The sequence below is a fragment of the Dryobates pubescens genome, chromosome 24 (assembly GCF_014839835.1).
Source record: "Dryobates pubescens isolate bDryPub1 chromosome 24, bDryPub1.pri, whole genome shotgun sequence".
Lineage (NCBI taxonomy): Eukaryota > Metazoa > Chordata > Aves > Piciformes > Picidae > Dryobates > Dryobates pubescens.
In genome coordinates this window covers 15,347,667-15,373,518 of record NC_071635.1, presented here as the reverse complement: position 1 = coordinate 15,373,518, position 25,852 = coordinate 15,347,667, and the positions used below count along the sequence as shown (strand labels likewise).

Sequence of the window (25,852 nt, the reverse complement as noted above, 5' to 3'; positions counted from 1 at the left end):
TTAAAGGTCATTTGGATGTGGTGCTTGGAGATATGGTTTAGGGTTGAACCTTGTAGAGCAGGGTTAATGGTTGGACTTGGTGATCCTGAGGGTCTTTTCCAACCTGAATGTTTCTGTGCCTCTGTGATCTCCCTGTGTACAACTGTAAGAACCAAATCCCTTGCGGTGCAACCATGCTGGATCAAACAAAGAAGTCAATCAGTGGTTTGCAATCAGTATTCTGTCTATATTTTCATAGCATTTGCATGGTTAACAATGTTGGTCATCTATTAAACCCCATTAAGACCTTTGAATGTTGGGAGAGGAAGGCAAAGAGCTCTGTAAGCTGGGTTGGACTTGCCCAGTCCTGCATCCACTGTAACTTCACGTTCACAACGTGTAGGTAAACGCTGTGCGTAGCTGCTGTGATAACAGCCACCTTCTCTGAACTCTTGGGACAGCTTTAGTGATGTTCCACTGTGTTCCACTGATCCTCCTTGCCACTCTTCATTTCACACAGCTATAGCCTAAATAGATTAATAGATTCCTATAGTTTAAGAATTAACATGGCAGGTTAATTGACAACACATCGTTAAGGTGCCCCTCTGTGGGCATCTCTCATTCTTTCTTTGCTGATATAGAATATGTTTATTATGCTTACTTTGTACAAAGCATTAGAATAAATAACACAGTAGAGTACTGCATTATTAATACCTTTTCTCCCCCCCTTTTCTTTTGGTATTCATCTGTGTTTAAGTGCCAAATGTTGACGCTGCTTTAAATGGTCTCTTCCTATTTTTGAGTACTGAAGTGCTACAAATGTGAACTGCCCAGTTCATGTCCTGACCCACTGCAATGCAAGTAAATAAAATACTGGTGTGGACCAAAGTCTTTTCCAATGTAAAAACCTGAACAACAACAACAACAACAACATGCAAAACATACTGGTGTATGGGATATATCCACTGCACAAATAAAGAGTTAAAAGACAAATGGGCAGAGAGGAAATACAGTCACAGAGAGATTCCATGTTGATATCTTCTGAAAGACTCTAGAGTGATTAATTCTAGGTGATAATCAGGTAATAAGATTATATTGTACCAGTCACAGACACTGGACAGTTCCTGCTTGGTTCAGAAGAGCAAACCACCTGTGCAGTTCAGGTCAGTTCTTTGGTGTCACAATCCCATCCATCTCACTTGCAGAGGCAGAGTTACCATCCAGTGCATCTCAGTTCACAGAACATCACAGTTAGCATCAGTCAATCTGCTCAGTCACCTCTAGAATTAGGCACAAGGGTGCACAGCTCTGAACTGATTCTGGCACAGTCACTGGGCTTCCTGTTGAAATAGCTTTGTTGTGACTTTTTTCTTCCTCCTTTTGATTCTGAGGTGGTATCAGAGTCCTCACTTTTCAGTTTATGCTGTCTTTATGGCTGCTTCGATCTGTGTTGTGGTTGTTTAGTTCTTGATTTTTCCACTGGATGCTTGTTCCATTCATGGGCACTGAAGTCACTAGACTCTTAGACTGGGAGCAGCAGCAGCAAAGGCAGGACTGGAAATAAATCAATAAGCAAACAAATACATGAATCAGAGAAGAAAAAGCCCCCATTCACACAAATCTCTCAATTCTATGCAGATTGCCAACCCTGGTGTTTTATTTTTGTCAGTTAGAACTATCCAAACAATTCTGGCTGAGGGGAGTGACATCACAGTATCACAGAATCACCAAGGTTGGAAGAGACCTCAAAGATCATCAAGTCCAACCTGTCACCACAGACCTCATGACTAAACCATGGCTCCAAGTGCCACATCCAGTCTCCTCTTGAACACCTCCAGGGATGGGGACTCCACCACCTGCCTGGGCAGCACATTCGAATGGTGAATGACTCTCACAGTGAAGAACTTTCTCCTCACCTCCAGCCTAAACTTCCCCTGGCACAGCTTAAGAATGTGTCCTCTTGTTCTGGTGCTGGTTGCTTGAGAGAAGAGTCCAACTCCCTCCTGGCTACAGCCATCCTTCAGGGAGTTGTAGAGAGCAATGAGGTCTCCCCTGAGCCTCCTCTTCTCCAGGCTGAACAATCCCAGCTCCCTCAGCCTCTCCTCACAGGGCTGTGCTCAAGGCCTCTCCCCAGCCTCATTGCCCTTCTCTGGACACCTTCAAGTGTCTCGATGTCCTTCTTAAACTGAGGGGCCCAGAACTGGACACAGTACACAAGGTGTGGCCTAACCAGTGCTGAGTACAGGGGCAGAATGACCTCCCTGCTCCTGCTGGCCACACTATTCTAGCTGCACTGCAAGTGATAACTGCACTTGGGCAAATATTTTATCCTAGGATATAAACAATTCCTGTGGTTAAGTATCACAAGCATAGAAAATCAGGCTCAGCCTGTGCCTCTTATCTAAGAAAAACTTTCACAGTATCAGAAGGGAAATGTTGTTTGACCAAGGAAATAGATTGAGACCTGACAGAACCAGATACATAAAGTGAGAGTTGGGTTGTTGCTTTTTTTCCTCTCTCTGCACTTCATACTTGGGGATCAGAATGTTGCTTAGCGTGGAGGGGAAAAGAGGGAAGTTCCTCAGCCTCTGTCTTGGGTTTCTTCACACATCTTGGAAGAAGATAAAATCATTTAGGGAAAAGGGACAAGGAATATATTGAGGTGAAGAATCTTTCACAGGAATGGCAGGTTCTTGAGGATCACACTCCCAGGTTCTTCCCAGGCAGGTAGATTCAGCTGTCTCTTCTGGAAGGAGGAGAAAGGATTCTTCATCTCCCCTCCCTTCACAAGAAAAAAAGTACTGCCTAATTCTGCTTTAGGGGGAAGAGTTGGGGCCTCAGGGAGGCAATGGCAGTAACAGCAGTAGATCCATGACTGCTCAGAGAGAAGGGAATGTTGCAGAGAGGTAAAGCCAGACTCAAGTTATATGGACTACTTATCTAGGGGTGGCTGTGTTAGGCCACACCTTGAGTCCTGTGTCCAGTTCTGGGCTCCTCAGTTTAAGAAGGACATTGAGACACTTGAACATGTCCAGAGATGGGCAATGAGGCTGGGGAGGGGTTTGGAACACAGACCTGTGAGGAGAGGCTGAGGGATCTGGGGGTGTTTAGCCTGGAGAAGAGGAGGCACAGGGGAGACATCATTGCTCTCTACAGCTACCTGAAAGGAGGTTGTAGCCAGGTGGGACTTGGTCTCTGCTCCTAGGCAAGCAGCAACAGAATGAGGGGACACAGTGTCAAGCTGTGCCAGGGGAAGTTTAGGCTCAAGGTGAGGAGAAAGTTCTTCCCAGAAAGAGTAATTTGCCACTGGAATGAGGTGGTGGAGTCCCCATCCCTGGAGGTGTTCAAAAAGGGATTGTATGTGGCACTTGAAGCCATGGTTTAGTTAGTCATGAGGGGTTAGGTAATAGGTTGAAGTTGGTGATCTCTGAGGTCTTTTCCAACCTGGTTGATTCTATGATTTTCTTTCATCCTGTATTGCCTTTATTAGGTGAAACATAGAATAGTACCATAGTATCAGTCAGGGTTGGAAGGGACCACAAGGATCAGCTAGTTCCAACCCCCCTGCCATGGGCAGGGACACCCCACACTAGAGATAGAATTGTTTTGGCTGGAAAAGACCAACCATCAAATTAAGACCACTGTGGCCATTAAACCATGCCTGAAGAGGCCCAGTGTCACATGGAAACTATTCTAGTCTGAAAATGTGCTTCCATGTGTAGGAACTGGAAAAATGCAGGCAAAAGCCATCAGGCAAATATAAATGCCAAAGCCAACTCAGGTGCCTGCCTTGGTTTTCAAGCCTGAAAGTTTTAGTCATTCAAGGGGACTGCTGAAGTGCAGGCAGCTTGGGGTCCCATGTATGTGTTCTTTGTCTTCATCTGGAGTGGGAAAGAGCAACCAAATTTCATGTCCATGTCACATGCAGATAAGCAGCACTTGCACGAGCATGTCTGTCTCAGCTTACATGTTTACACATCAGGACTGTGTCAACCTTACTTACTGGTTTAGCATTTCAGATAAAGGGGATAGTGCCACTTCCAGTTTGGAATGTGAGCTATGTGAGCTGCTAGCTGGTGAGCCAGGCAGGTTAGAATCTTTCATTCCTTTTTTTTTTCCCCCCAGCTGCTAAAAATAGGTAACAGCTAAGAGGTTTAACACAGTTCATTAACTGGGCATAAAACCTGACAGAGAAGATCTTACCTGGAAACAATTCTTGAACTTCTTGCTCACAAAATACAGAGCTATTGGGTTTATACAAGAGTTCATGGTGGCCAGGTTGATGCTGATATAATCCAGTGGCAGCAGGAAACTAGGGCAGCAGAAGAGAAAGCAATGCATTGAAACTGTTCATATGCTGTAGAAGCAGCCCTGCTCTCTGTGGTTACAGTCTCTTCTGTCACCAGCACAAGTTCTCCCTTTCCTAACTCCCAGGTGTGCCACACACTGTGCCAGGTGTATAATAACCCATCTCACAGAAGTGCACAAAAGTCAGAGGAATGCTGGCAGACAACACTTATTGAAACCACAGAATGCTAGGGACCAGAAGGGACCTCGAGAGCTCAGCCAGTCCAATCCCCCTGCCAGAGAAGGATCACCCAGGAACACATCCAGGTGGGTCTTGAATATCTCCAGAGAGGCATACTCCACAAGCCCCTGGGCAGCCTGTTCCAGTGTTCTGTCACCTCACAGGGAAAAAAACTTTTCCCCATGTTTGCATGGCACTTCCTCTGCCTCAGCTTCCACCACTGCCCCTTGTGCTGGCATTGGGCATCACCCAGCAGAGCCTGGCTCCAGCCTCTGGGCACTCACCCTGCATATCTTTATCAACATGAACGAGGTCACCTCTCAGGGTCCTCCTCTCCAAGCTTCAGAGCCCTCAGCTCCCTCAGGCTCTCCTTTAAGGAAGATGTTCCACTCCCTTGATCATCTTTGTGGCTCTGTGCTGGACTCTCTCAAGCAGTTCCCTGAGGTCCTTCTTGAACTGCGAGGCCCAGAACTGGACATGATATTCCAGATGTTGCCTCACTAGGGCAGAGTAGAAGGGGAGGAGAACCTCTCTCAACCTACTAACCTCAGCCCTTCTAATCCACTTCAGGATGCCCTTGGCCTTCTTGGCCACCAGAGCACATTGCTGGCTCATGGTCAACCTCCCATCCACCAGGACCCTCAGGTCCTTTTCCCCTTCGCTTCTCTCCAGCAGGTCAGTCCCCAACCTGCACTGCTCCATGGGGCTGATCTTTCCCAGGTACAAGCCTCTCCCCTTGCCCTTCTTGAGCCTCGTTCAGTTTCTCCCTGCCCAACTCTCAGCCTAAGTCTGGCTGCCTGGCAGCACAGCCTTCTGCTGCAACCCCTTCAAAACTGAACCCCCTGAAAATGGGCAGAGCCGGAAAGCCGTAACATAACGTTTGCTCTGCAAACACCACCGTGACATTTCTCACATCAACTCCCAAGTGCCTGGCAGTCCTTTTTTTCCTTTTCTTTTTTATTTTCTTTTCTTTTTTTAAGTAGCATTAAAGAGTGATTGAGACAGAAACTGAAGTACCTGAGCAGTTCACATCTGCCGGGGTCTCTCTCGTTGTAAACCATTTTCTTCAGGATTCGGCTCAGGTGGAGAGGGAACCAGCAAAGAGCAAAAATCACTACTAAGCAGAAAACTGTCTTGGCAACTTCTCGTCTCTGCAAAAGAGAAGGAAGGGTAACTGTCACCTGAGAGCCTCATTCATGCTGCTTGGTGATTGTAGCATAGTGATGTGGTCAGCAAAGAAACCTGGATAAAGGTGGAGTCCCCATCCCTGGAGGTGTTCAAGAGGGGATTGGATGTGGCGCTTGGTGCCATGGTTTAATAGTCATGAGGTGTTGGGTGACAGGTTGGACTTGATGATCTTTGAGGTCTTTTCCAACCTTATTGATTCTATGAAAGCAGGCAAGGATTCCCAAAGTGCAGCTTCCAGGCTTCCTGATGTCCCTGAACTGTTTTGTTTGGGTTTTAGTTCTTCTTCTTCTTCTCTTCTTTTGTAATGTGTCATTCTCAGCAGAACCTGCCCATCACTGAGACTGGAGCAGCTGCTGGAACACATTGCCAGGATACTGTAGATGTTAGCCAAGGAAAATCCACTGCTGGGCTTTCCTGAACCCAATTACTTTCCCACAGGATCACAGGATGTTAGGGGTTGGAAAGGACCTCCAGAGATCATTGAGTCCAACCCCCCCTGCCAGAGCAGGACCATAGAATCCAGCACAGGTCACACAGGAATACATCCAGATGGGTCTTGAAAGTCTCCAGAGAAGAAGACTCCACAACCTCTCTGGGCAGCCTGCTCCAGTGCTCTGTGAGCCTCACAGAAGTTCCTCCTCATGTTGAGGTGGAACCTCCTGTGGCATAGTTTATATTCACTGCCCCTTGCCCTATCCCAAGGTGCAACTGAGCAGAGCCTGTCTCCTCCTTCTTGACCCCCAGCCCTCAGATAGTTCTAAACATTTATTAAGTCCCCTCTCAGTCTTCTCTTCTCCAGACTAAACAGCCCCAGGGCTCTCAGCCTCTCCTCATCAGGCAGTGCTCCAGTTCCTTCATCATCCTTGTACACCTCCCTTGGACTCTCTTGAGTAGATCTCTGTCCAAAATGCAATGTTCCAGGTGTGGCCTCACCAGGGCCTTGTTATTCCTGCATGCTGGATTTGTTTCTGACACTCCCTTAGATAAACTCCTTTCTTCAGAAACATGCATTATCTGCCAGAAAAACTTGGGAACTGGGATCACACTTTCTTGATAAACCACATTCCTGATGTGGGACAATCTGTAAACCTAAGGCACCAAAGTCAGCTGGCAGTAAAAGTTCCTTTCAGCCACTGTGGTACCTAATCACAATCCTTCCCAGAGAGAGTTGTTAGCTGTTGGAATGGGCTGCCCAGGGAGGTGGTGGAGTTCCCATCCCTGGAGGTGTTCAAGAGGGGATTGGATGTGGCACTTGGTGCCATGGTTTAGTAATCATGAGGTGTTGGGTGACAGGCTGGACTTGATGGTCTTTGAGGTCTCTTCCAACCTTATTGATTCTATGATTCTATGAATCAAGATGTCAGGTTCTCTCTGGTCTATCATTATGTATTTAATATGCAGCCTGGACATAAAGGGCTACTGCAGAGCAGAGTTATTTTGCTGTGAGGTCCTTGCTCTGTGATGTTGATGTTCTTAAGTGAATAGGTGCTCTGCAAACAAGGTTTTGGAGATGTCTGTATTGCAGCTTGATCTCATAATGCTTAGGCAGGAAGTCCTTTCAGTTTAATGGATATTTGATGTGGCTCTCGAGATTTACAGATGTTTTGGTGGATTTTTTGACCCCATACCAGTGGGGTTTGGTAGGCATGTGATAAGGAGAAGCAGACAGAGGGGTGAGAATAGCCACTTCTCAAAGTGCCACTGGACTGTGACACTAACAAGCACTGCAAGGCTCTGTCATGAAACAGTCAAATGTGTGGAGAGATTAAATCTTGTTAGGCTTGGAGTGTGACTGGTATGGTTTCCTCTTTCTTATAAGAGCAGTCTTCATCAGGACACAAAAAGGATCATGCCTGGAAATTAATGTGGGGAAGGCTGGAGGGAGGGAGGGGAGGAAGGGAGGAAGTGAGGGCGGGAAAGGAGGGAGGGAGGAAAGGAGTGAGGGAGGGAGGGAGGAAGGAAGGGAAGAAGGAAGGGAGGGAAGAAGGGTGGAAGAGAAGAAGGGAGAAAGAGAGGGAAGGAGGAAGGGAGAAAGGGAGGAAGGGAGAAAGGGAGGGAGGGAGAAAGGGAGGGAGGGAAGAAGGGAGGAAGGAAGGAAAGGGAGGGAGGAAGGAAGGGAGGAAGGAAGGAGGGGAGGGAAGGGAAGGGGAGGGGAGGGGAGGGGATGGAAGGGAAGGGGAGGGGAGGGGAGGGGAGGGAAGGGAGGAAGGGAGAAAGGGAGGGAGGAAAGAAGGGAGTGAGAAAGGGAGGAAGGGAGAAATGGAAGGAAGGAGGGAAGGAGGGAGGGAAGGAAGGAGGAAGGAAGGAAGGAAGCAAGCATTTGGAAATTGTGCCAGAAAGTCATCCTCCAGCACCCAGTTTGAGTAGCTTGCTGGGCAGTGCACATCAGGATGGAGAAGCTGGAGGGTGGATTCCCCCACCCTGTACTTATCATTCCAGCTCTAAGGGGTGGAGTGGTTTGTGCATGGCCCTAGGCAGACTGCATTGGAGGCCCTGGGACTTGATGAGGGGAAAAAGTGGAGGATCTGGACAAGGAGAGGGTTTTCCACCCTGCCCTGCTCTGGAATGAACCGGCAGAGGAGGAACCTCTGTGAGAAGTCACTGTGCTGCGGAGGGGACTTGCTGTAGAATGCAGCATTTGCAGCATTTGCAGAATTTGAAAGGAAGAGTGGGGTTTGAGGGGCTGCCATTAACACAGGGGCAAAGCCACAGATTGTTTTTTAACGTTTCAGTTAGGAATTAAACATCAGACAGTGCATGCAAAAACAGGGAAGGGAGATCTGACAGCTGTGCGAGTGGCTTTGCTCTGTGATCACTTGTTTGTGCTGTTCTCCTGCTGCCCTTTTGAAAGCACCCACAGCAGTGGAGCAGCAAACCATGCAATAACCCCAGGAAAGTAAAAAGATACAATATTAAATCCACTCTGATCTAACCCAGGTTATTCTACAAGTGCTTCCTGTATGAAACTGAAAGTTGCATATCAAAGTGTGCCAAAAGCAGGGAAGGACCCACGGAGCTGGATCTTTAGGAAGAAAAAGAAGCATGGTTTTGGCAAATCTTTGTAGTTCAGTTTCAAAGCATTTAGCTAGCGGTGCTTGGAGGTTAAAGAGCAGGGAAGCACAACTGTCATGCATACTTCAGACAAGAAAGAAGCTGGCTCGTTTCCTGAGCAGGCTGTCTTCAAAGCCTCCTTGTGCTATGGTTTCCTCTTGTGTTCTGAGTTTGGCTGAATAGCTTAACATCATCACAGGGTCATAAAATTGTTAGGGTTGGAAGGGACCTCAAGGATCAGCCAGTTCCAACCTCTCTGCCATGGCCAGGAACACCTCACACTACAGCAGGTTGCTCACAGCCACATCCAGCCTGGCCTTCAAAACACCCAGGGATGAGGCTTCCACCACCTCCCTGGACAACCTGTGCCAGTCTCTCACCACCCTCATGGGGAACAACTTCTTCCTCACATCCAATCTGAATCTACCCATTTCTAGTTTTTTTTGCATCCCCCCCAATCCTATCACTCCCTGACACCCTCAAAAGTCCCTCCCCAGCTTTCTTGTAGCCCCCTTCAGATCCTGGAAGACCACAAGAAGGTCTTCTGGGAGCTCTCCAGACTGAACAGCCCCAACTCTCTCAGTTTGTCCTCAGAGCAGAGCAGCTCCAGCCCTCTGATCATCCTCATGACCCTTCCCTGGATACATTCCAGCACCTCCAGATCCTTCCTCTAACAGAGGCTCCAGAACTGGACATAGTGTTCCAGGTGGGGTCTCACCAGAGTGAGAAGGTGGGGAGAATCCCCTCCCTGGCCCTGCTGGCCACACTTCTCTTGCTGCAGCCCAGGCTCTGCTTGGCTCTCTGGGCTGCAAGTACACACTGGTGGCTCCTGTTGAGCTTCTCATCCACCAGCACCACCATGTCCTTTTCTTCAGGGCTGCTCTCAAGCCAGTTGCTGCCCAGCCTATATCAATAACCTCCTTTCCCTTTCTGTCATTTGCTGGCTGCATTTTGAAACATTTTGTGGTGGGTTGAAATTGCCTCCTCCCCCCCAGAAAGAAACCCATAAGATTGCCAGACTAGCTCAGATGGAAGTAAATGAAGCTATATTTACAAGCAAAACTACAATCTAGAAATACGAAATGTGATGGATATGTACAAAATATACAGCATTTGCCTAGATTTACTGTCTATAAACAACACAAGAACCCCTCCCCCAGGACAAAACCAGGGGGTTACTAACAGCTTCCCCCTCCCTGCTCCTTTCCCTCCCTCTGTACACAGGACATGAGAAAGAGAAAGAGCAGGAGAAAGAGACAAAGCAGAGAATAGTTTATTAGTTATCCAGTTCTGGGCCCCTCAGTTTAGGAAAGATGTTGACTTGCTGGAAGGTGTCCAGAGAAGGGCAACAAAGCTGGAGAAGGGTCCGGAGCACAGCCCTGTGAGGAGAGGCTGAGGGAGCTGGGGTTGCTTAGCCTGCAGAAGAGGAGGCTCAGGGGAGACCTTCTTGCTCTCTCCAACTCCCTGCAGGGAGGTTGTAGCCAGCTGGGGGTTGGTCTCTTCTCCCAGGTAACCAGTGGCAGAACAAGAGGACACAGTCTCAAGCTGTGCTAGGGGAGGTTTAGGCTGGATGTTAGGAAGGAGTTCTTCACAGCAAGAGAGATTGGCCATTGGAATGTGCTGCTCAGGGAGGTGGTGGAGTCCCCATCCCTGGAGGTGTTTAAAAAGAGCCTGGATGAGGCACTCAGTGCCATGGTTTAGTTGATTAGATGGTGTTGGGTGTCTTCTCCAACCTGGTTAATTCTATTTCTTTTCTATTCTATTCTATTCTATTCTATTCTATTCTATTCTATTCTATTCCATTCCATTCCATTCCATTCCATTCTTAGCACTTAGCCACAACAAAGAGATGCAGCCAAGGTCAGCAAGCTAGCAGAAGCACCAACTAGAGCAAAGAAGCTGAAAAGAAAGAGAGTTACTTCACACAACCAACTTCATGTTAGTTTTCCAGACCAACTGGGACTATTTAGACCTTATCATTATTTTCCCTTTCGCATCCAATGGAAGTTTATCTCCATCCTGCAACTTTCTGTTCAAGATCTGTGGGAAATTCTCGTAGGCACAGCCTAAAACTCTCACACATGTCTAAGGTATCACAGTATCACAGAATCACAAGGTTGGAAGAGACCTCAAAGATCATCAAGTCCAACCTGGCACCACAGACCTCATGACTAAACCATGGCTCCAAGTGCCACATGCAATCCCCTCTTCACCACCTCCAGGGATGGGGACTCCACCACCTCCCTGGGCAGCACATTCCAGTGATGAATGACTCTCTCAGTGAAGAACTTTCTCCTCACCTCCAGCCTAAACTTCCCCTGGTGCAGCTTAAGACTGTACCCCCTTGTTCTGGTGCTGGTTGGCAGAGAGAAGAGACCAACCCCTCCCTGGCTACAACCACCTTTCAGGTAGTTGTAGAGAGCAATGAGGTCTCCCCTGAGCCTCCTCTTCTCCAGGCTGAACAATCCCACCTTCCTCAGCCTCTCCTCACAGGGCTGTGCTCGAGGCCTCTCCCCAGCCTCATTGCCCTTCTCTGGACACCTTGAAGTCTCTCAATGTCCTTCCTAAAGTGAGGGGGCCAGAACTGGACATAATACTCAAGGTGTGGCCTAACCAGTGCAGTGTACAGGGGCACAATGACTTCCCTGCTCCTGCTGGCCACACTATTCCTAATGCAGGCCAGGATGCCCTTGGCCTTCTTGGCCACCTGGGCACACTGCTGGCTCATGCTTAGGCGGCTGTCAATCAGCACCCCCAGGTCCCTCTCTGTTTGGCAGCTCTCAGCCACTCTGCCCCCAGCCTGTAGCTCTGCATGGGGTTGCTGTGGCCAAAGTGCAGCACCCAGCACTTGGACTTGTTGAATGCCATCCCGTTTGGTGACCCAAAGAGAGAAGAGCATTGCTGTTCCTAAATGTTTACCTGCTTGAGGTGTTCACTGAGAGCGATTCTCAAGTTGCTGTTTCTCCGGTTTAACATTTCGCAGGTCATCAGCGTGTAAAAGATGGCAGTGCAGGCCAGGGGCATGCAGAAATAGAAGCCAAACAGCCACCAGTCCTTGGCATCCTTGTAAAACTGTAGAGGAGGAGAAATGAAGACAAAAACAAAAGAGAAGATGTTTCTTATGGTTCACTGTAAAGCACGACGACACAAATGAACTGAGCTCTCTTGTTGCTGATCTGGTTTGGGACCACCAAGGAGAATAGAAGGCTCCAGGGAGACCTTGTAGAGGCCTTCCAGTACCTGAAAGGGGCCTACAAGACAGCTGGGAAGGGACTTTCTACAAGGGCTTGTAGTGATAGGACGAGAGAGCATGGCTTAAAGCTTGAGGAGGGCAGATTTAGACTGGAGATTAGGAACAAATTCTTTCCAGTGAGGGTGGGGAGACACTGGAACAGGTTGCCCAGGGAGGTTGTGGATGCCTCCTGTCTGCAGCTGTTCAAGGTCAAGTTGGATGAAGCCTTGAGGAACCTGGGCTGGTGGGAGGTATCTCTGCCCATGGCAGGGAGGTTGGAACTGGATGATCTTTGAGGTGGCTTCCAACCCAAACCATTCTGTGGATCTATGAATTATGACATTGTAAACATTTATTTTACCTCACAGATAGTCTGCCTGTGTAGAATCATAGAGTGACCCTGGCTGGAAGGGACCTCCAAAGGTCATCCAGTTCAACTTACTTGATGGGGTGCTTGGTGCCATGGTTTAGTTGATCAGATGGTGCTGGGTGATAGGTTGGACTGGATGATCTCAAAGGTCTCTTCCAACCTGGTCTATTCTATTCTATTCTATTCTATTCTATTCTATTCTATTCTATTCTATTCTATTCTATTCTATTCTATTCTATTCTATTCTATTCCATTCCATTCCATTCCATTCCATTCCATTCTATCCTATCCTATCCTATCCTATCCTATCCTATCCTATCCTATCCTATCCTATCCTATCCTATCCTATCCTATTCTATTCTTCTATTCCCCACAGTCAGCAGGGACATCCCCAACTAGATCAGGCTGCCCAGAGCCTCGTTGAGCCTCACCTTGAATATCTCTAAGGATGGGGCCTCAACCTGGGCAATTTGTTCCACCACCCTCATAGTAAAGAACTTCTTCCTGATATCCAATCTAAGTCTGCTCTTCTCTAGTTTGAAGCCATTGCCCCTTCTCCTGTCCCTGCAGGCCTTTGCAAACAGTCTCTCTCCATCCTTCTTGTAGCCCCTTCAGGTACTGCCAGGCTGCTATTAGGTCTCCCTGGGGCCTTCTCTACTCCAGGCTGAACACCCCCAGCTCCTTTAGCCTGTCCTTGTAGCAGAGGTGCTCCAAACCCCTGTTCATTTTTGTGGCCCTCCTCTGGACCCTCTCCATCAGGTCCATGTCCTTCCTATACTGGGGGCTCCAGATCTGTGCACAGTGCTCCAGGTGAGGTCTCACCAGAGCAAAGTGGCAGAATCACCTCTCTGGATGTGCTGGCAGAACTGTGTTGCAGTCTGACTTGGGTAGAAGTTAAGGGCATTTAGGTTGTATTTTCTGAACCTTTACCCTCATCCATGAAAACTGGAATCCACTTTCAGGAAAAAGCCAGGCCAAACTGTAGGCAGTGTCAGCTGGAGATAACAAATCATGCTAAAAGCCTGCCCTGGGAAATGGCACTTACCTCCATGGCTTCCCTCCTGAATCCAAAAAAGGAAAATTCAAAATGCCTTGTGAGTTTAATCACCTTTGGCTGTCAGGGCATAGATTGATAGCTGGTTTGCTTATGTCCTGGGCAGATAGGAGCCACTTCAGAAGTGTTTGCCTGATATATGCAAAGCTTAAGTGGCTTCTAGTGGTGCACTTCCTTTTAACCCTTTGCCTGCCTTTCACCCTTCTTGTGACAGGGCATGAAGGGCCTTAATAATATCATAGTATAGTATCATAGTATCAGTCAGGGTTGGAAGGGACCACAAGGATCATCTAGTTCCAACCCCCCTGCCATGGGCAGGGACACCTCACACTAGATCAGGCTGGCCAGAGCCTCATCCAGCCTGCGCTTAAACACCTCCAGGGATGGGGCCTCAACCACCTCCCTGGACAACCCATTCCAGGGCTTCACCACTCTCATGGGGAAGAACTTCCTCCTCACCTCCAGCCTCAATCTCCCCACCTCCAGCTTCATTCCATTCACCCTAGTTCTATCACTACCTGAGAGCCTGAGCAGTCCCTCCCCAGCCTTCTTCTAGGCTCCCTTCAGATACTGGAAGGCCACAATTAGGTCTCCTCAGAGCCTTCTCTTCCCCAGACTGAACAGCCCCAACTCTTTCAGTCTGTCCTCAGAGCAGAGCAGCTCCAGCCTTCTGATCATCCTCATGACCCTTCCCTGGACACACTCCAGCACCTCCAGATCCTTCCTCTAACAGAGGCTCCAGAACTGGACATAGTGCTCCAGGTGGGGTCTCCCCAGAGCTGAGTAGAGGGGGAGAATCACCTCCCTTGCCCTGCTGGCCACACTTCACTTGATGCTGCCCAGGATCTGATTTGCCTTCTGGGCTGCAAGTGCACACTAAGAGCTCCTGTTGAGCTTCTTGTCCACCAGCACCCCCAAGTCTCTCTCCTCAGGGCTGCTTTCCAGCCAGTCCCTGCCCAGCCTGGATTTGTGCCTGGGATTTCCTCAACCCAGATGCAGAACCGTGCCCTTGGTCTTGTTGAACCTCCTGAGGTTGGCTTGTGCCCACCTCTCCAGCCTGTCCAGGTCCCTCTGGATGGCATCCCTTCCCTCCAGTGTGTTTGTCCTTCCCCAGCCTTCTTGTAGGCCCCCTTCAGACACTGGAAGTCCACAACAACAAAGCAGCAGTGTTTTGCTGCCTGATTTTAAGCCTTGGCTGGGATTTAGGGCTGTGGCTGAAGCGAAGGTATTTGTGTATTACACTGAAAACTGCGCTGGACGAAGCGTTTTAGATGACCCTCTTCTGCAGCTGGTTCCTCCAGAGCCAAGAAAAGATTGCATCTTGGGGGGTTGTCACTTGGGTGCTCAGCCAAAAGTGTGCCCTGAGAGATGACATTTTAAACACTTCCTGTCTCTGGGCTTTTAGTCACTGGGATGGATGTGTGCTAAAGGGAACCTTCTTTCTCATAATCTTCCCCCAGGCTTGTTTATTCCTGGCGGATGTGCCCTTGTAACATCACAGTTCCCACACCACAGTGCTAGGAGCTGGGGGTTACATGAATCCTGCTTGACAAAGGCCAACTTTGGACAGCATGTTTGCATTTCAGGCTGAGGAGAGCTAAACTCTGAATGATGAAGGGAGAAATAAATTGCAACTGATTGACTCGTGTTTAATCCTGTTCGTTTGAGAATCCACTTTAGTTACACTAGAGGCCTCATTGTGGCCTTCCAGAAGCTTATGGGGGCCTACAAGAAAGCTGGGGAGGGACTTTAGAGGGTGTCAGGTAATGATGGGACTGGGGGGGAATGGAGAAAAACTAGAATTGGGTAGATTCAGATTGGATGTTAGGAAGAAGTTGTTCCCCATGAGGGTGGTGAGAGCCTGGAACAGGTTGCCCAGGGAGGTGGTGGAAGCCTCATCCCTGGAGGTGTGTGCAGCCAGGCTGGATGTGGCTGTGAGCAACCTGCTGTAGTGTGAGGTGTCCCTGGCCATGGCAGGGGGGTTGGAACTGGCTGATCCTTGAGGTCCCTTCCTACCCTGACAATTCTGTGATTCTACAATTTACTAAGGAAAAGGGAATGCTTTGGATTTCTCTCTCTGGCCTAAAACAGCTGCTTGCAGAGCTTGCTGATTTAGAGTCTGCTGCTGGTATCTAGACCACAGCCTCACCCCACAGGTCGGTTTGAATTGTGTTGATGTGGGAATGTTAGGCTGTGCTTCCTTCTCCCTCTCTGTGTGAGGAGGGGCTCTGCTCTGCTGCACAGCTGCCCTTTTCCTTGGGGGGGCAGAATTTCCTCCACTGGGAAACACAGCTTCTGCCATCTTAAACCCAGAAAACAATATGCCTCCTGCTTAAAGAGTTTGCACCGAGGGGAAATCGAATTGCCACTCCTTCTGCAGAGAAAAGGATTGCAAATGCATGGAGACAATTGCCTTTTCCATAGCCAATTCCTCCAAGTCAGGCTGCAATCATATTTACTGGGCAGCACATGACAAAATGTGTACTGTGTGACTCCCCACTAGATTTACAAGGCAAGCTTTCTGCCACGTCAGCCTGCCAGCTTTGTACCAAGCAAAGGGGCACAGAAGAGCTCTGTGTCACAATCCTGAGCAAGGCATCAGCTCTGGGTGAGGACTTGGCTGGGTTAGAGCTCCAAAAACCTACATGAAAAATGTCTGTAAGTGATTAATTGTGGAATCTGGGTTTCACAAAGCTTACATCAAAGCCCCAAATTGGGTTGATTTAAGAGAAGTAGACATTCTTTTGTTTGTCTTGAAAGCCCACATGGAATCACTTTTCTACAGGAAATGTGCATTTTAAACAAGTTTCCTGGTGCACTCAGCCTCTTGGGAATCATGGTCTAGCATGAATCTTTCAAGGCTGGCTCTAAAGAGGAATAAAGCTCCTGCTCAAAACAAAAGTCAAGGAGAAACCCTTCCCAACACTTAGTTAATTCTTTGTTGTGGTGTATGTGGTAGTAAATACTGTAGTTAAGGTTGAAATGGTATTTCCATTTTACTCTCATGTTTGTACTTGCATGCAATGCACTGAAACACCTCTCCCTGTTTTGACTGACACACATCCAACAGTTACTCTCAGCCCAAATGTAAATGCTGGCTTGTTTCCTTGGAAATCAAACTGGGGTGGGGGTGGGGGGTGGGGAAATTTGGAGCTTTTGAATAATGCTGAGCAAGAAAAAGATAGTAATTCCTACTAATAGACCCAAATCAACAGAATCACAGAATGTTAGGGGCTGGAAGGGACCTTGGAAGCTCATCCAGTCCAACCCCCCCTGCCAGAGCAGGGTCACCTATACCAGGTCACACAGGAACACATCCAGGTGGGTCTTGAATATCTCCAGAGAGAGAGACTCCACAACCCCCCTGGCAGCCTGTCCCAGTGTTCCATCACCCTCACATGGAAAAAAATCTTCCTCATGGAAGTTCACATGGAACTTCCTATGCCTCAGCTTCCACCATTGCCCCTTGTGCTGGCATTGGGCATCACCCAGCAGAACCTGGCTCCATCCTCTTGGCCCTCACCCTACACACCTTTATCAACGTGAATGAGGTCACCTCTCAGGCTCCTCTTCTCCAAGCTACAGAGCCCTCAGCTCCCTCAGCCTCTCCTCCTAAGGATGTTCCCCTCCCCTAATCATCTTTGTGGCTCTGTGCTGGACTCTCTCTAGTAGCTCCCTGTCCCTCTTGAACTGAGGGGCCCAGAACTGGACACAATATTCCAGATGAGGCCTTACTATGGCAGAGTAGAAGGGGAGGAGAACCTCTCTTGACCCACTAACCACAGCCCTTCTAATCCACCCCAGGATGCCAGTGGCCTTCCTGGCCACAGGAGCACATTGCTGGCTCATGGTCAACCTCCCATCCACCAGGACCCCCATCCACAAATTATTCTGCTTTACCACATTAAGACTAGAACAACAACACACATTCAAGGCAACATGTCTGGGGAAGGCCTGAACTGTAGTGTCTTTGAGAAGAGGGAAAAGAAACCCACTTTTTTTCTCAGGGAGGAAGGAAATTACGATTGTCAAGGCACATTTGTGGAGAAGAACAGCCATTAGAAAAGGGCAGTCCTGTAACTGCAATCATGCAGTCTGTAGGGTTTAGACACAAAAGTGTAGTAAGTCCTGGGCAATTCTACTCAGTCTTCACCTCCATTAATTATTTGCATTAGAGAATTCCTTTTGTCTTCTCTTGCCATTTTTCTCTGGCTCTTTCTGCCGTCCTTACAGTCTGTGTAATGCTCCCAAAGTTGGGGCTGTCCTTCTGAAAACCACTAACCATCCCCACTTTTGATTTCCTGGCTCCATTTCCACCTGTTCTTTCCAATTCTAGCCCAAGCCATGTTCTGGGGAAGTGCCAGCCAGTCAAAAAAAGGGAAGCTTGCACTCTGTCATGAAAAATATTGGTCTGGAAAACCATACAGAGGTTCCTCCAGACTTATGACCTTGCACTGTCTACCTGCACAGAATATTACTCTGATTTATTTATTAGAGGGTGAAGGGTGCCCTGCCCTTCTTTGGGCTCACAAAGGAGGAATTAAGATTCCACTTTCCCCTTTTCTCTGTGTAAAGACAGGTAGAAGATCCCTAATCCCCTATGCAGTAAAGATTTACTAACTCTAGAATAGAATAGAATAGAATAGAATAGAATAGAATAGAATAGAATAGAATAGGAATAGAATTAACCAGGTTGGAAAAGACCTTTGAGATCATAGAGTCTATCCTATCACCCAGCACCATCTAATCAACATGGCACCAAGTGCCTCATCCAGGCTCTTTTTAAACACTTCCAGTGATGGTGACTCCACCACCTCCCTGGGCAGCACATCCCAATGGCCAATCTCTCTTTCTGTGAGGAACTTCTTCCTAACCTCCAGCCTAAACCTTCCCTGGCACAGCTTGAGACTGTGTTCTCTTGTTCTGCCAATGGTTGCCTGGGAGAAGAGACCAACCCCCACCTGGTTACAACCTCCCTTCAGGGAGTTGTAGACAGCAAGAAGGTCTCCCCTGAGCCTCCTCTTCTCCAGGCTAAGCAACCCCAGCTCCCTCAGCCTCACCTCACACGGCTGCCAGCTTTGTTGCCCTTCTCTGGACACCTTCCAGCATCTCAACATCTTTCCTAAACTGAGGGGCCCAGAACTGGACACAGGACTCAAGGTGTGGCCTAACCAGAGCTGAGTACAGGGCAGAATAACCTCCCTGTTCCTGCTGGCCACACTCTTCCTGATGCAGGCCAGGATACCATTGGCCTTCTTGGCCACCTGGGCACACTGCTGGCTCATGTTCAGCCTACCATCAACCAGCACCCCCAGGTCCCTCTCTGCCTGGCTGCTCTCAGCCACTCTGTCCCCAGCCTGTAGCACTGCATTGGGTTGCTGTGGCCAATGTGTAGAACCTGGCACTTAGATGTGTTCAATCTCCTGCCCTTGGACTCTGCCCATCTGTTTTGAACAATAGACTGTGGGGACTGGCAACTGTTAAGCTGCAGAGGATGAGGGTTGTGAGAAGTGCCAAAGATGCCTGGTGTGTCTCAGGCACTTCCCTTACTCTCAAGTTGCTGTCTCTAGATGACAGCTGCAAGTGCCCAAGTTGGAGATGTGATTCTATCAGGTTTGTAGCCATCATTTCTGGTAAACAAAGGGGTGGTTGGTCCCTGTTTGATTTTGTCAGTGCTCAGAGAAAGGAAAAGTTGCATTAGAGCAGGGTCCCAACTTTTCTGCCAAAAGAGTTGGCTAATGAATGCATCGTGGTGACCAATCATGGGGTTTGACAGTTGCAAGCTCCAAGGTGATACACCTGGAAACACAATACTTCCCAACACTCTGGCTACCCTGATCCAGCTCTTGACTGTACATAAAGCAAGCCTGAATTGCCCATTTCTGAGCTGAGAATCCTCAGTAGTGAAGAAATGAAACTATTCTGAAGTTCCATTTAGTATTTTTTTGGCTGCAAGTTGAGACAGGAAGGGTAGAGTAAACGTAGGATCCTCTGCACCAGTATACATTAGAATACATTTGGCACTTCAGTGGATGAAGAGAGAGTAGGATTATGCAGTATCTTGTCTAACCTGTATGCTGTGGATTCCCACAGGAGAAGAAAAGAAGCTACTCACCAGCATAAAATTGTTTGTTGGGTTGAGCATGCAGGTGACATAGTCTTCATCTTTGTACCTGAACCGGACCACAGCAAAGCCAATTGCTTCTGGAATAGCCAGGATGAAGGACAGGAGCCAAATGGAGAAAATTTCAATAGCTGTGATCTTTGGGATTCCAATGCCCTGCACACGGCTCCAGGAGGCAACTGCTCTGTACCTGAAAGAGACAGACAGTCCCTGGCCTTCAGATTCTCCCTTCAATGCAGTCTCATAGGTTAGCAGAATCCTAAAGCTGGCACCTTAGGCTTGTATTGCTGGGTTTTGAGGTCTGTACCACAGGCTCTGGCAGCTATCAATCCACCTGGGACACAGCAGAGCCCACCGAGGGGTGAAAGGTCAAGAGCTGGCTGCACCTCTTCTGAATACAGAATACAGAGTTAACCAGGTTGGAAAAGACCTCAGAGGTCATCAAGTCCAACCTGTCATCCAACACCATCTAATCAACTGAATCATGGCACTAAGTGCCTCTTCCAGGCTCTTTTTAAACACTTCCAGTGATGGAATAGGCAGCCCATTCCAATGGGCAATCTCTCTTTCTATGAAGAACTTCTTCCTAACCTCCAGCCTAAACCTCCCCTGGCACAGCTTGAGACTGTGTCCTCTTGTTCTGCCACTGGGTGCCTGGTAGAAGAGACCAACCCCCACCTGGCTACAACCTCCCTTCAGGGAGTTGTAGACAGCAATAAGGTTTCCCCCGAGCCTCCTCTTCTCCAGGCTAAGAAACCTCAGCTCCCTCAGCCTCTCCTCACAGGGCTGTGCTCCAAACCCCTCCCCAGTTTTGTTGCCCTTCTCTGGACACCTTCCAGCTTCTCAACATCTTTCCTAAACTGAGGAGCCCAGGACTGGACACAGGACTCAAGGTGCAGCCTAACTAATGCTGAGCTCAGGGCAGAATACTTCCCTGCTCCTGCTGGCCAGGATTGTGTGCAGTTCTGCTGTGTGGATTGCACTAATGATTTCTAGCTAAAACAGGCAAGGGTTTTGAGGGTAAACTACACCTGACATGACAGAAGGAAAAACAATCTTCCAGGCACATTCTAATAGTTACAAAGCAGCTGCCCTCCTTCAGCTACCTCAGCTCTAACAGCAGTGAGGTTGTCAACCCCCTCTGTGTGGAATGAAAAGGTGTTTGCTCTGTTTACACTACTCAGTGCAGCATCCTCTGTATTTGCCTCAGACTACAACTGCCTGCTGCCTGGGGCTGTCTGGCAGCTATCTCAGCCTCTGCATCCCATTTCTGATGACAAACTGAAGTGCATGGCTAAGCTGTCTGTAAATGCCAAACCAAGCTTATTCCCAATCCCCCCCCTCCCCCCTTATCTCTAACAAGTGGAATTATTGAAACCTGCTTTCCTTTTGCAATTGCCTCAGCTGTAATCTTGCTAAAAACAGAGTTTAAAAGGTCTCAAACACTTCTTCCTTTTCCTTCTCCCTCTCTTTACTTTCTGGAATGGAATGGAATGGAATGGAATGGAATGGAATGGAATGGAATGGAATGGAATGGAATGGAATGGAATGGAATGGAATGAATGGAATAGAATAGAATGGAATAGAATAGAATGGAACGGAATGGAACGGAATAGAATAGAATGGAATGGAATAGAATGGAACGGAATGGAATGGAATAGAATGGAATGGAATAGAATAGCATAGCATAGAATAGAATAGAATAGAATAGAATAGAATAGAATAGAATAGAATAGAATAGAATAGAATAGAATGGAACGGAATGGAACGGAATAGAATGGAATGGAACGGAATGGAACGGAATAGAATGGAATGGAATAGAATGGAACGGAATGGAATGGAATAGAATAGAATAGAATAGAATGGAATGGAATGGAATGGAATGGAATAGAATAGAATAGAATAGAATAGAATAGAATAGAATAGAATAGAATGGAATGGAATGGAATGGAATGGAATGGAATGGAATAGAATGGAATAGGATGGAATAGGATGGAATGGAATAAAATGGAATGGAATGGAATAGAATGGAATGGAATAGAATAGAATGGAATAGAATGGAATGGAATGGAATAGAATAGAATAGAATAGAATGGAATAGGATGGAATGGAATACAATGGAATACAATGGAATAGAATAGAATAGAATAGAATAGAATAGAATAGAATAGAATAGAATAGAATAGAATAGAATAGAATGGAATGGAATGGAATAGAATGGAATGGAATGGAATGGAATGGAATAGAATGGAAGTAGAATAGAATAGGTTGGAAAAGACCTTCATAGATGTGTTGCTGAAGGACACGGTTTAGCACCAGACTAGGCAGAGTTAGAGAATGCTTGGACTTGATGATCTTAAAGGTCTTTTCCAACTGCAAAAGTTCTGATTCATAGAATCTCTTTCCCTTCAGTGCTGGAGGATATTTTACCTGGCTGCAGCCCTGCCCCCAGCTGGGGAACCAAGAGGGTCTTTCCCCTCTACTTGTCTGCCACTTTTCAAGGAACTTATAAGGCCCTTTTAGCTTTGAGACCTCAACATTTGTCATCTTTGGTCAAAAGGTTCAAAAATTATTTGGAGAAGACTGGTAGGCATACAAGGCAGAGCAGAGAGCAGCCCACAGCTACAACTTACAGGAGCAGACTTCCCTGCTGCCTGGCAGTAGCTGCAGTAAATGAGTTACTCAGCATTTCCCACCAGCCAGCTGTCTAAAAACTTATGGAAAGAGCAAATATTCCTCTTGACCTTGTAATAATCTGAAGTGCCTCCTCTAGAACTTTCTGGCCTTGGTGACAGAACAGTTTCTAAGCTGCTTGTGTCACTTCTCCAAAAGAATAACACCCTTTCCACATGGAACTGGAGTGCTCCATGGATGTGTCATGGCAGGAGCCAGAGCCTTGTGTGCCATCCTTGCAGTGAACAGATTGGAAGCATTTGCTTTGGTATCTCTAGCAACACCATACACAGCACAGGCACAGGTGTAGTATGGCTAGGTTCTCAGCACAGCATTTTACCAGGAAGATAAGAGCAATGATTCTGAACATGCTAAAGCAAAGTACCTTTTGGACTTGCAAATAGAGGCTAAAAACATCTTCTAAAGACATCCTTATCTTTAAAGAATATCAGCAAGGAGGGGAGGCAGTGGTTCACTCAGTGGGGAGGAGGGGTGTGAGATGGAAATTCCCTGAGCACTGAAACAAACTGTACTGAGGTAACTGGGAAAGGACCATTCAGCATCATAGCTTCTCTCACATATTTATTTGTTTTAACATTTGAGTATCAATTTAAATCATTTGTGATCTACTTATCACAGGATCACAGGACAGGAGGGGTTGGAAGGGACCTGCCAGAGCAGGACCATAGAATCTAGTGCAGGTTGCACAGAAACACATCCAGAAAGGGCTGGAAATTCTCCAGAGGAGACTCCACAACCTCTCTGGGCAATCTGGTTGTACAGAGCCTGTGCAAGCATGGAGAGACAGTTCAATAAGCAAAGGAACCAAGGATTACTTTGCTAATGCTTCTGCCCCTGTGATGTGTACAAACAAATTACCTCTGTGCACACTTCTGAAATCTCTTCCCCAGGCACTGTGGGAAAAGAAGAATGCAAATTCCCTCACTTCTCTCATGGTTTATCAGTGAATTTGTTCTCTAGTGGTTTGCTTGTAGTTTCTGGGAGTCCTATGATAACTTTTAATTATTTTGCCCCCTTTATTAGTGTTTGGTTCTGATCTAATCGAGTCTATACCCTTGCAAAATGCACGTGTATTCACAGGCTCACAGGATGTTAGGGGCTGGAAGGGACCTCTGAAGATCATTGTGTCCAACCCCCCTGCCAGAGCAGGACCACAGAATCCAGCACAGGTCACACAGGAATGCATCCAGATGGGGCTTGAAAGGCTCCAGAGAAGGAGACTCCACAACCTCTCTGGGCAGCCTGCTCCAGTACTCTGTGAGCCTCACAGTGAGGGAAGTTCCTCCTCATGTTGAGGTGGAACCTCCTTTGCTATAGTTTATACCCATTGCCCCTGGTCCTATGCCAGGGTGCAAGTGAGCAGAGCCTGTCCCCTCCCTGTTGACCCCCAGCCCTCAGAGATTTATGAACATTTATTAAATCCCCTCTCAGTCTTCTCCAGACTAAACACCCCCAGGGCTCTCAGCCTCTCCTCACCAGACAGTGCTCCAGTCCCTTCACCATCCTCATAGGCCTCCCTTGGACTCTCTCCAGCAGATCCCTGTCCCTCTTGAACTGGGAAGCCCAGAACTGGATGTGATATTCCAGGTGAGGTCTCACCAGGGCAGAGTAGAGGGGGAGGAGAACCTCCCTGGATTTGCTGGCCACACTCCTCTTAATGCCCCCCTGGATCTCATTGTTCCTCTTGGCCCCCAGGGCACATTGCTGTCCCATGCAGAACTTGTTATCCTCCAGCACTCCCAGGTCCTTCTCGACAGGGCTGCTCTTCAGCAGATCACCTCCCAACCTGTCCTGGTGCATTTTATTCTTTCTTCCCAGATGCAGGACTCTACATTTACCCTTGTTGAACCTCATCAGGTTCCTTTCTGCCCAGCTCTCAGTCTGTCCAAGTATCTGAATGGCCTCACAGCCTTCAGGTGTCTCAGCCAAGCCTCCCAGTTTGGTATCACCCGCCAACTTGCTGAACAGACTCTTGTCTGTCTGTTCCCTCATCAGGATCATTGATGAAGGTGTTGAACAGGACTGGACCCAGCACTGATCCCTGGGGGACTCCACTGGTTACAGCTCTCCAGCTGGACTTGGCACTATTGACCACCACTCTTTGGACTCTAAGTTGTAACCAGTTCCTAATCCATGCTTCTGTCTGTTCTATCCCAGTTCTTTCCTCGCTTGCATTTTTGCACCTGTTCTGTCCAAGCTCCATCTCCCTGGCACACACAAAGGTCAGCATGCACAGCAGTGAGGATTTGAGTCCTCTGTGTATTTTACTAGCAATTCCATTTTTTTCCCAGCTCACAACTCCATGAACTGTCAGGTAAGGAACTGCTGCCCGAAGAATGTCGTGAATGGCTTCAGCTACAGCATAGGCAGCTCAGAAATGAGACCAGAATTTACTGGCTGCATATTAACCTGGAATTAGTCTCTTTGTTCCCAGCTGGAAGAGTGGCTTGAAAAAATAGGTGGTGGTTAGAATTTTTCAAGTGGGTGTTCCATGAGTTACTTAATGTATAGGACTCTTGTCTAGCCAAAGACCTTGCATAATTAGGAGTGGGAAAATACTGCAGAGTTTATTTCCCTCATGCTTGCAAAACAGAGGATGTCTGCCAGGGAACTGACAGCAAAGACTTGCATCCTGCACTGCATTTAATTCTCCAATCTGGAATCTGTGTGCCTCTCTTTTGTCTTAATTTGCCTTTTTTTCCCCCTTTGTCTTTTTTCTTTGTCTGTTTGTTTCCTTTTTCTTTCCTTTTTCTGTTTGTTTCCAGCCATGTCCAAAATATTTGGTCCTTTTCCAGGCTGTTTCCTTTTCTCTGTTTAATATTGTGGCTCCTCTTCTCCCTCTCCTTTTCACTAATCTAATCAGCAAGCAGCTGAATAGGAGCCAGCAGTGTGCCCTGGTGGCCAAGAAAGCCAATGGCATCCTGGCTGAGATTAGAAATGCTGTGTCCAGCAGGAGCAGGGAGGTGACTGTCCCCTGGTACTCAGCTCTGGTGGGGCCACACCTCGAGTGTTGTGTCCAGTTTTGGGCATCTCAGTAGCAGAGAGATGTGGAGGTGCTGGAGCCAGTGGAGAGGAGGGCAAGGAAGCTGTGAAGGGCCTGGAGAAGAAATCTGATGAAGAGCAACTGAAGGAGCTGAGGATGGTTAGTCTGAAACAGAGGAGGCTGAGGGGAGACCTCATTGCTGTCTACAACTACCTGAAAGTACCTTCTAAAGTATAATTTTTGATAAGAAACAAAAATAGAGGTCTGCAGGGCCACTGACATAATTTCAGATGCTTTCCCACACCCTCTCTTTGATTTCATCATTCTTTGGTAAAGAACAGTTCTGGAACTCTAGCTAGCATTCCAGCACTGGGCTCATCAATGCAGCCTGGTTGTGGGGTTTGCTGTGGCCCAGGGACGTTTTTGGGGGCACAATTTGGATGAATTTTACCATAATGATGTCTGATCTGGATTGAAAAAGAAAACTTATTGTAGGCCTTAGGAAATTCAGTCAAGGAGTCTGTGAAGTTTAAATCATGGGTTATAGCTTGTCTGGGGACTCTCAGTCCTCTCTGCCTGCCATACAGGGCAGGTGCTTCTGTTTCCCTGTTGCTTCTGACTGCATTAGCAGATGAATTGTTCGGATGGC

At 47.7% G+C, this 25,852-nt stretch overlaps 1 protein-coding gene across 1 annotated transcript in view; it reads right to left on the bottom strand.

Moving 5' to 3' along the window:
- Positions 1–432: 432 nt before the first annotated feature.
- EDNRA (endothelin receptor type A) overlaps positions 433–25,852 on the bottom strand; it is a 46,129-nt gene continuing 20,709 nt past the window's right edge. Inside the window, exons 3-7 of the mRNA XM_009896745.2 lie at positions 19,518–19,716; positions 11,666–11,818; positions 5,525–5,658; positions 4,183–4,291; positions 433–1,533 (exon numbers count right to left, since the gene is read on the bottom strand). Of these exons, the coding sequence (XP_009895047.1) occupies positions 1,393–1,533; positions 4,183–4,291; positions 5,525–5,658; positions 11,666–11,818; positions 19,518–19,716 (736 nt within the window). The 3' untranslated portion in view covers positions 433–1,392. The remainder of the gene's footprint in view (positions 1,534–4,182; positions 4,292–5,524; positions 5,659–11,665; positions 11,819–19,517; positions 19,717–25,852) is intronic.